The sequence below is a fragment of the Odontomachus brunneus genome, unplaced genomic scaffold, assembly GCF_010583005.1.
Source record: "Odontomachus brunneus isolate Ranch 3 - 2012 unplaced genomic scaffold, Obru_v1 Obru_scaffold_044, whole genome shotgun sequence".
NCBI classification, from domain to species: domain Eukaryota; kingdom Metazoa; phylum Arthropoda; class Insecta; order Hymenoptera; family Formicidae; genus Odontomachus; species Odontomachus brunneus.
The window spans coordinates 492299-503459 of record NW_022639494.1 but is presented as its reverse complement, the minus strand read 5'-3'; the positions used below and the strand labels follow the sequence as shown (position 1 = coordinate 503459).

At 38.1% G+C, this 11161-nt stretch overlaps 2 protein-coding genes across 4 annotated transcripts; both read left to right on the top strand.

The window, feature by feature from the left end:
• The first annotated feature begins 1016 nt into the window (after window positions 1-1016).
• LOC116844623 (pheromone-binding protein Gp-9-like) lies at window positions 1017-2382 on the top strand. The gene is made up of 5 exons (XM_032816428.1): window positions 1017-1144; window positions 1223-1322; window positions 1644-1759; window positions 1884-1998; window positions 2122-2382. Exons 1-5 carry the CDS (start codon window positions 1103-1105, stop codon window positions 2244-2246), a joined length of 498 nt encoding a protein of 165 aa, XP_032672319.1. The 5' UTR covers window positions 1017-1102; the 3' UTR covers window positions 2247-2382.
• A 408-nt stretch (window positions 2383-2790) lies between these two features.
• On the top strand, window positions 2791-10633 carry LOC116844615 (poly [ADP-ribose] polymerase tankyrase). 3 transcript variants are annotated; one of them, XM_032816405.1, is made up of 12 exons: window positions 2791-3030; window positions 4306-4508; window positions 4636-4961; window positions 5152-5405; window positions 5496-5829; window positions 5944-6074; window positions 6179-6407; window positions 6827-7212; window positions 7493-7924; window positions 8097-8629; window positions 8836-9185; window positions 9416-10633. In XM_032816405.1, the coding sequence occupies exons 1-12, from the start codon at window positions 2973-2975 to the stop codon at window positions 9654-9656; spliced, it is 3477 nt and encodes a 1158-aa protein (XP_032672296.1). In that variant the 5' UTR covers window positions 2791-2972; the 3' UTR covers window positions 9657-10633. The 3 variants fall into 3 exon arrangements, with proteins under 3 accessions (XP_032672296.1, XP_032672295.1, XP_032672294.1); XM_032816404.1 differs by having other exon boundaries at window positions 2791-3285; window positions 4669-4961; XM_032816403.1 differs by having other exon boundaries at window positions 2791-3285.
• The last annotated feature ends 528 nt before the right edge of the window (window positions 10634-11161 follow it).

The window sequence follows — 11161 nt, the reverse complement described above, 5'->3', positions numbered from 1 at the left end:
GAGATAAGCTACAAGAATATACAATAAAAAATGGGGGTATCCATTTAAAAACATCATTGTGACCTTGACCTGATCTTTATGACGCAACTCAAGGTCAAACTGCTAATATCATAAAATAGATCTTTTTAAACCCTACAACTTTTGTATTTAACATTTTTTTATACAACGCTTTGTTTTCGAGATATTCAGGTGTTCCGGTATATAATATTCACCCTGTATATCACAGTAATATTACGTGCTATATGGATAAATATTTAGTCAGTATGAACAAATGTTGTAATTATATATATATTTATTTTATTATATATATTTGTTGTGCATACTTCGATCTTCGTATGTGTCTTCTCTGCGCATCCTCAAATAATATGTGCATGATATAAATTTCATTATATAAAAATATTATATTTATATATGCATTCAAAATCAATACAATCTTAGCAAGCAATGTTACATCAATATAGTACAACATGTTGCTTTTACGTTAAATTTTCATACATGCATTTGGTATTACTGCAATATGATATTGCTATTACAAAAATGTAACTATTTTGCTACGTTACCCCAATATTTTAGTAATATTAACATTGCTACTCTATAATATCGGACATTAATATAACATTACATTGACATTCAATAAAATATAACTTACTGCAAATATTCTGGCAACATTCTAACAATAATAACGTTGACTTTTGTGCTATGTGGGACAGCTCGTAAAATAAATGAAATGAAATTATTCCTAAAAAATAAATTAAATCTATATTACTCTCAAAACACGTGTCAAACCTCGAAATAATTTCTAGTGAGGCAGAGTAACAAACGAAAGAAAAAGAGAGAGAAAAAGAGAGAGAGAGAGAGAGAGAGAGAGAGAGAGAGACCCTGCGCTATTCCTTGACATAACTTCCCAAGAAAATATGCGACATGATATCGGCTTGTCATTATTCATTATATGCTCTACGTAATATTTGTATGACCTGCGATCTTGCATCTTTAACCTATACATTTTATATTTGCAGCGGGTATAAATACGATGTGTCTTCGAATAACTAGAATTCTGTAAGATTGTACTCAAATCTAACAACAGAAGAATAATCTTAGCGAGATGAAAGTTCTTGCATTTTGTGCCTGTGTTTTAGCACTTGTTGTAAGTATTTCTTACTCTTCTGTTTATAACAAATTGTAATATACATATCATAATACAAAATGAAACTGCGTATGTCAGTGTTTCAGCTCAGCTGAAACTACAGGACAGCGATTGAAACAGGCGCTTTCTCTCGAAAGTAATTTTGACAACTGCTTGGAGGAAAATGATATTACTCAAGGTAAGCTATCGTCATACTTGAAGCAAAACAAAATCTCCAGAGGATGTCTTGGGGACGTTCTCAGAACATCTTTAAAAGATGTCCTGTGGAGATTCATGCTGTTTGGGACAGTTTCTAGTTTTCTCCACATTCTGTCATTATGAATTTTTTAAAAACTAACTTTGCAGTCGATTAATTGCCAATGAAAATCTCATAGCATCTTCCTCAAGAAGATATCAATTGTTCAAAGTAAAGGATTTGCGAATATTTGTGTACTCTCTGTAAATTAAATTGTAGAACAAATCGCGTGATTCTCTTGTTATACTATTATTTATTTCCCAGAGGACTTGTATACAGAGCCTAACATAATAAATGAAGAATATAAGCAGGCCGGAAATGAAGAGAGGAAAAGGAAAAACGGTTGCGTTTTCGAGTGTATTATGAAAAAGGAGGGTTTGGTAAGCTTTTATACACAGAGTGTAATTTTATATGTAGAAAGTTCAAAATTGTTCAAAGAACGATTCAAACAAGTCAATATTCCACTATCTCCTCCCATTTCTATTTTCTTCTCGATTGTGTCAGATGGTAGGATCGGACATTAAGGAGGGTAAAGTTCATGAACAAATAAATAGACAGATGGCTAATAATCCAAACGTAGGTAAAGTACACAAGATGGCACGTGACTGCATGAGAGAAGGTGAGTGAGAAATATTTTCATTGTAAAAATTCACCATATGTGATATATTTTGATACATAGTACATGTACAACGCAAAAATTTTATGCTTAACATATTTTTAATTATATTTGTTCATATTTTAGTGAAAAATATCAGTGATGTGGAATGTGAAAAAGGCTTTTCTCTACTTGTCTGTCTCATGAAAGCAGCACATAAAGAAAAAAACCATGGTGAACATGAGCATGAACATGAACACGAGCATGTGTAATGTCAACATAATTACATATACGATTGAATACTTTTATATATTATATCTACATGATCTGCAATGTAAATTCATGATAAACATTTAATATAAAACAGATGTTTTACATGGAAACAAAATATATCTTTTCATAACTAAACACACACACACTCCTTTAGTATTTAACATTATTATAATATTACTGTAGTTGCGTCATCGTGTAACCATCGACGCTGGTCACTGCCAGAATATAATAAATAAAGTATTCGTAAAAAAAATGACATATAGATAAGCAGTAATTATGTGTAATATACATACAAGACGCTTTAAAATAAACCAATTGTGTTGGCCGTTATGGCTACATATGATCGCTCTTGGATTTCTCTATAAATGAACATATTTCTTGTCGATAACGTCTCGATTATTTCTAGTCTTTATCGATAATAACGAAATTATCATCGAACCAAACTGACCGACGGCTTCTTTACCGACCGTTGTACATATTTGTTACCTTCTTTGTCTCTAAGTTTCTCTCCCAAGACGCATAATGTCGCCACTGTAGCCAATCTTCCCTAGCAACCCATTCTTCCGTCCGTACATCCGTTCGTCCGTCCTGTATCTGTATGTGTTGTCGACTAGCTTGGACTCGTTGTGCGCTGGCTACGTGTGAAATGTGTATGTTTACTCTAAATACGTCGGAATCTTTATCGTTGGATAACGCGACGGCGTGAAAATGGCGATGTGAAAAAAATGGCAGGACGCAGGTCGACATTGGCGAACGCAGACTCGCTGCCGGGCACAGGCACAGGTACGGGCGGCGGCGGCGGCGGCGGTGGCAGTGGCAGCGGCAGCGGTGGTTGTGGTGGCGGCGGCGGTGGCGGCGGCGGCGTTGGTGGTGGTGGTGGTGGTGGCGGCGGTGGCGGCGGTGGCGATCCGCTCCGTGAACTCTTCGAAGCTTGCAAGACCGGCGATCTCGCCAAGGTAAAGGCATTGGTCACCCCGAAGACAGTCAACGCCCGCGACACCGCTGGACGGAAGTCTACCCCTCTGCACTTTGCAGCTGGTGAGTTCAACTTGAGCTCGAGAGAACCTCCCCCTCTTCCTAGACCTTCCTTCTTCAATTCCTATACTTTCGAATGCATTGCCGTTCATGGCACGATATTCTGCTGCCGAACATTATTTCCAGCTCGCTCTCACGAGAGCTCTCTCAGAGTAAGCACGTGAGCTCGATAGCTACAGATCAGATGGAAGTGAGTCAGCAAACGCCTTCTTTACAGCTGATTGCATCCGAGCTTGATAAGCTGATTGTGTCAATGAGGTCATCAGCTGATTCAATCATTAGTAATAATGCTTTGTCGTTGGTGTGTTGGATAATTGTTATTTAAAAAAAAATACCTTGGCAAAGAGCTTGTCTGGACATTTGTCCAAGAAAACAATTAAAGACCTAGTGGGAATCAAGTGTGTCGAGTGTAGTCATTTGTATATATCTTTACTTATTGAGATTTAGGGCCTGGACACACAGAGAAACTTAGGCAGTAAACAAATTGACCAATCACAGTCGATGATTCTTCTTACGGTCCAAGAATCAGCGACTATTATTGGTCAATTTGCTTACAAGTTTTCTGTGTGTTTTTCTGCTCAAGTTTTTCTGTGTGTCTAGATCCTTAACATTATGCTGTTTGTGTATTATTTCTATTAAAAAAATTCTTGTACAAGAACAATTTTTGTTAAGTGAGTTTTGTCTCTTAATAAATAAAGCAAGAGATATGTTAATTGTGTGTATATAATGTTTAGAGTTTAAGATTTTATAAAAATATATTAAAAATGTGTTTAATTGAGCAATTTGACAGAGACACAATTCTCCATATTATACATTTATTAATAAAGTGGTAATTGTAGAACAATTGTGTATTTGTATGGAAAGCCATACAGTTATGTACATATATATTACATGTATTGACAATTTGGTATTGATGTAGACACAAGATCACAACAAGTATCAAAATGTATTGAATAAAGAAAAAATTATTTCTTTATGCATAGTTATGAAGAGGACATTGATAACATGATATTAATCTTGCAGGATATGGTAGAAAGGAAGTTGTTGAATTTCTCTTATCTGCTGGCGCATCAATTCAGGCACGTGACGATGGTGGTCTACATCCACTGCACAATGCATGTTCATTTGGACATTCTGACGTCGTGAGATTACTCTTGGAAGCAGGAGCAAGCCCAAACACGAGGGATAATTGGAATTACACACCTTTGCATGAAGCAGCCATCAAGGTGCTTGTTTCATAGTAAAACATGGAGCATTTATTTATGTGACTCTGTGCTACCGATATATATATACACCAAAACTGTTGAAGATGGAAATGATATCTAACTTTTGCACCTTCATTATACTTGACAGGGTAAAATAGACGTATGTATTGCTCTGCTACAGCACGGAGCAGACGTAAACATTAGGAATACAGAAGGAAAGACTGCGTTAGAATTGGCTGATCCCGCCACTAAGCCGGTTCTAACCGGAGAGTATAGAAAAGATGAGCTCTTAGAAGCTGCTCGATCCGGAAACGAGGAACGACTATTGCAACTGTTGAATCCCCTGAATGTCAATTGTCACGCTAGTGACGGCAGGAGATCTACACCTTTGCATCTAGCGGCTGGATATAACAGATCCAGAGTTGTACAGATTCTTCTTCAAAACGGCGCGGACGTACATGCAAAGGACAAAGGGTTCGTATATGTGAAAATCTCCAACTGATAAAGACTTCAATTAGATCTCAATGAAAACGCTCGCATCTTGAGAATTTCATCTTTGGCGATATATAATAAAAGATGTAACCGCCCATAATACAAGACTTATGTGCACACGTATCGAAATCCTGAAAGAAGCGACATCTAATCGGCTTCAACATTTTTGCAGAGGTCTCGTACCACTTCACAATGCCTGTTCGTATGGCCATTTCGAAGTGACCGAGGCTCTTCTGAAACACGGTGCCGCCGTTAACGCCAGTGATCTTTGGACGTTTACTCCGCTGCATGAGGCTGCGAGTAAATCTAGAGCGGAAGTTTGTTCTTTGTTGTTAAGCGAAGGCGCAGATCCGATGCAATTGAACTGCCATAGTAAAAGCGCCATCGACGTAGCACCGACGCTCGAATTGCAAGAAAGACTTGCCTGTGAGTTTTAAAATGTTTATCCACCCGGCTTCATTCCTATCAGTCGTAGCATTAAGTATATACTCGCTAATGCATGCGTACGTATTATAGACGAATATAAAGGCCACTGCCTATTGGACGCCTGCAGGCAAGCAGATCTTACCAAGTTAAAGAAATATCTGTCCCAAGAAGTCGTCAACTTCAAACATCCTTACACCGGGGATACACCGTTGCATTGCGCAGTGGCGTCACCTTATCCGAAAAGGAAGCAAGTCATCGAGGCCCTGATCAGAAAGAATGCTGCCATGAACGAGAAGAACAAGGACTTCCTTACACCGCTTCACGTAGCGACCGATCATTCGCATTACGATGCGATGGACATATTACTTAGACATAATGCGAAAGTCAACTCGCTAGACGGCTTAGGCCAGACTGCACTGCATAGGTATCTCTATCCTAAAGTCACTCGTTTCGTTCTTCGCTGCGTAAAGAACTAAGTAATATTCAGTTTAAATGCTTTTAACGTATAATTTGTCAATTATAATCACGTGCTTACTAGGTGCGTTAGAGAGGATAACGTGCAGGCCTGCCGAATACTTTTGCTGTATAATGTCGATCCTTCGATAGTGTCGCTTCAAGGGTACACCGCGGCACAAATCGCCGCCGAAAACGTGTTGAAGATATTGCAAGGTATAACTTTTATTTTATATTTTAAATTTACTTAAATTATTATTTAAATTATTATTTAAACGTTTATTTTCGAAGAGAAAATAAATTTTCGTTTATGCCTTCAGATCCGCCTAGCGGCACCGACGACGCAGAAGCGCAACTGCTGGAAGCGAGTAAGTCGGGCGACCTCGCCGCGGTAGAGAGAATTTTGCAAGCCAATCCACACGCTGTGAATTGTCGCGATTTGGATGGGAGGCATTCGACTCCGCTGCACTTTGCAGCGGGTTTCAATAGAGTGCCGGTTGTGGAATATCTGTTAGCACATGGCGCGGACGTGCATGCCAAGGACAAAGGGTAATTGAAATACACTTATCACCTTATCGTAATTGTACATATTGTACAACGTATTATAGAGACGTATTATTGTTCGCATGTTACTTTATATGTTCTCATCTCTTGCAAAGGATCTTTAGTAATTTACAAAAGTACAAAATTACAAAAATAAAAAAAGCAAAAGCTCACTTTCATCGGTACAAGACTTTTATGTCCAAACATGCGTACATGCTTACTTTTTTATTTTCTGATAATATATCTGAATATATAGTGTGTGTGTATATATGGTTGCGTATGTGCGCGTGTTTATGTATGTGTGTGTGTTATAATTTTTGACATCCAACTTTTCTTTTTTCTGTTTTTTATTCTTGACTTGATTAAATTTCTCTTGAGTACATACTGCCTTAACTGCAAATTGTGTATTTATTTTAACGATACAGTGGGTTAGTTCCTCTTCACAATGCTTGCTCTTATGGACATTATGAAGTTACGGAATTACTAGTGAAGCACGGTGCGTCGGTAAACGTTGCCGATTTATGGAAATTTACACCGCTCCACGAAGCGGCCGCTAAAGGCAAGTATGAAATAGTTCGATTACTCTTGAGGCACGGAGCGGATGCCACTAAAAAGAATCGAGATGGCGCAACGCCGTTAGATTTGGTGAGAGATGGTGACCAGGACGTAGCGGATTTGTTGCGTGGAAATAGCGCTCTTCTTGACGCCGCAAAGAAAGGAAACTTGGCTCGAGTTCAGAGATTAGTTACACAAGACAACATTAATTGCCGGGATGCGCAAGGTCGTAACAGTACTCCATTACACTTAGCTGGTAACTATCTCTTTTTGTGCGAATACGTGATTATTGATGCTGTTTGTCTTTTAGTAATATGCTTAAATATAATTTCTTTTTTTGTCCTCTTTCTCTCTAATCAAGGCAATACTTTTGTTAGTTTGATAATATTAATATTCAAGATAATATAAATGCATATAGATAGATTAAGATACATATAAATAGAGAGAGAGAGAGAGAAAGAGATTTTGTAAATTGATATGAAATGAATATTTCATATTTATATACATGAATTTTCTTGCTCTTCTTCTTAATATAGCGGGATACAATAACCTGGAAGTAGCTGAATTCTTACTCGAACGCGGAGCAGATGTAAATGCACAAGACAAAGGCGGTCTTATCCCTTTGCATAACGCGTCGAGTTATGGTCACTTGGACATTGCAGCCTTGCTTATTAAATACAATACTGTAGTGAATGCAACTGACAAATGGGGATTTACACCACTTCACGAAGCCGCGCAGAAAGGTAGAACGCAGCTATGTGCCCTTCTGCTCGCGCATGGTGCCGACCCTTTCCTAAAAAATCAGGAAGGGCAGAGTCCGGTGGATCTAGCCAGTGCAGACGATGTAAGGTGTTTATTGCAAGACGCAATGGCTTCTCAACAGGTCGTCCCTTCGGTACCTTCCGGTAACATGGTCAGCAGTACTGGCGGCAGTTCTGTCACCAGTAGACCGCCCAGTATCGTATCTGGTAAGAAAAAGATTTTCTCGAACTTGTGTATTCTTTTGTGTAAAATAGCATAGATAATGTGATAATGTGTAGATAGATTTGGTAATGCGTGTATTCACATGTTCTACATACTCATATAATTGTTGCCCAGCATTGTTGTATATTATTTTATTTTTAATATAATTACGTGTAGTTCCGGTCACACCACCACCGCCTCTCACTCAAGAAACAGTCATCATGCCGTCCGGCGCAGCTATGATTCTGTGTGTGCCATTGGCACGACCGACATCGTGTCTAAGTCCGATGCCGCCGAGTGAGCCGTGCCTCGAGAAAGAATCTAAGGAACTGTGTAAGGAACATAACAGTTCCATCACCACTGTCGCCGGCTTCTTGCAAAGTCTCGGTCTGGAACACTTGCTCGAATTGTTCGAACGCGAACAAATTACATTAGATATACTGGCAGAAATGGGTCACGAAGATTTAAAACAAGTCGGAGTATCAGCTTATGGTTACCGACACAAATTGATCAAAGGTATGGACAAGCTATTGAACACGGCAGCGGGCTCTCTTTGGCAGCCGTCTATAAATCCTGGCACATTGCTGGTGGATTTACTAGCCGAGGATAAGGAATTTCTAGCCGTTGAGGAGGAAATGCAGAGTACCATCAGACAACACAGAGATAACGGCCATTCTGGCGGTATCTTCTCTCGATACAACATAGTCAGAGTACGTAACTTAAATAAGATACTACATAATTGAGTCACACACTCTCTCAACAATTTTCTTTCCTTCCTTCCTGGAAAACACTATAGTTGTAGCTTTTCTCCCGCGAGGTTGTTGCGTCACGTTCCTCAATTCCCTGCCTCTCTTTCTCTCGATTTATATTCGTAATTTATTCAATTATAAAACAGAGTGTCAATTGTTTTTTGTAGATACAAAAAGTTCAGAACCGCAAGTTGTGGGAACGTTACGCTCACAGGAGACAGGAAGTAGCTGAGGAAGTCGGCGCTGCCGCTCCAGCTTCTCCCAGTACAGGACTCAGGAACACACCAAGCTCGGCAGTGCCGCAAGCGAACGAGAGAATGCTGTTTCACGGTAGTCCGTTCATCAATGCTATCGTACAGAAGGGCTTCGATGAACGACACGCATACATCGGTGGCATGTTCGGCGCTGGTATATATTTCGCGGAACACAGTAGCAAGAGCAATCAATATGTCTATGGTATATGCGGTGGCACCGGGTGTCCCGCACATAAAGACAGGAGCTGTTACATTTGTCACAGGTGAATACAAGAAAATTCGCGTCAATAGTAAAAATATTGCAAGTATCTAATATTCATGAGAAGTACGATAACATAGTAAAAATCCAAAAAATCACGCGATAATTCAGCAAATGTTATCGTTGAGATTGGACAAGATCTATTAACGCGCTCATACCTTTATTACTTATCATTTTCTCTTCTCTTTTCCAATAATGCTACCGATATACTATTATACGTATTCAAATTTTTAGGCATTTGCTACTATGTAGAGTTACGCTCGGCAAATCGTTCCTACAATTCTCAGCGATGAAAATGGCACACGCACCTCCCGGGCACCATAGTGTAATGGGCAAGCCGTCGCAGGGTGGCTTGGTATTTCCCGAATATGTCGTCTACAGAGGCGAACAAGCATATCCTGAGTATCTCATCACGTACCAGATTGCAAGACCACAGCAAGAAACTAGCGGTAGCGAAGGCGTCGAGGAACGGTGATCGGAAGAGCCGGCGGGCCCTGCGGCAAGATTACGTAGTCTCTGTTGCTGTCAGAGGCCGAGAGCATGCGGCGCATTATCGCGTGCGTAAGTTGCGCTCGAGCCGCCCCGAATTTGAATTCGTCTAACACTAGTTCTTCCATTTTTAACTGAAAGAGTGAAACCTGCAAAAATAACGCGTAGACAAGAGATACGCATCTATAGAATATTTTACTCCAAGAACTTCGCGCAATATATCTCAACTATTTAATAGAAGAGAAAAGAAACGGCCACTGTAAAATACCTTATTTTCAGCACTTGTTGTGATCTTGTAATATTCAAAATTAGTCAATCTACCTGTCAAATCCACTCATCATAGACGCTTATATTGGAAATGTACATTGATCAAGATGTAAATATCGATACATAAATTGCAGTACATCTCTTACATCACACTTGATGTCGATTAGTGTATTCGTAAAGTTAGTCAGTATTACGAAGAAGATCGAAAATGTATTCCTGTAGATTTGTAACAAAAACTAATTTATGTCAAGGTACATTATGATGTATGACATTTGGGAGGGTAAAAGCAAAAGATGTATGTTCAATTTTAAAAATACACGGAATCATTAAAGATGTAGTGCAATTTGCTCGACGTCTCTCATACGATCTACTAGTTTGTATAAATGAAATTTATCTATTTGATACATATGCATGTGCTCGGCTATAAAATGGTTTGCACACTTTTTGTCAAGTGAAGTTGCAGCGTTACTATAATTGCGAGTCATTGTTAACATGCATTCAGCACATTTTCACATTATCTTACTTGATAAAATATATAAAAATTACTTAACACAGGATAATATCACTTTAAAATATATATAGTCTTTTTGTATTAATTTTTTGTTATAATCAGCTCCTGTCGTAAATGATTACTGCGTATGTACATTAATAGTGGCTCTAAATTGTGATAACTTAAAACGTTACAACTTCGATAAAAACGTGATACAAATCATTTTACGAGTATACATTATAAGTGAAATCTGTAATGCAATGAAATATATACACACACACGAAGGTTTTTTTTTTAATATTTATCATCTATAGTTGCTATAAAATTTACTTACATTGTGTGGCTAGATTATAAATTTATGTTTATAGTTTGATTATTGATCCAAATTGATATGAATATATTTGCGTGTAGAGTATTATATACTAATAATTAAAAGTGTTACACATATACATACACACACACATATATATATATATATATATATATATATATATATATATATATATATATATAATCGTTGATACAATGTCTTGCATTTCAGACTTCACTTGCGATGCGTATAAATTTATACTCTCGATATAACCAAGCATTGTAATGTACATAATTTACAATCATCTACTCTTTTATATTTCGTAAATGTAATCAGTGGGGTTCCTGTAATTTGATAGTAATCTTTCAAACACTGTACAGTCTTTTTTTACCAAGGTAGCGTAACTATTTTATTAACATCAACC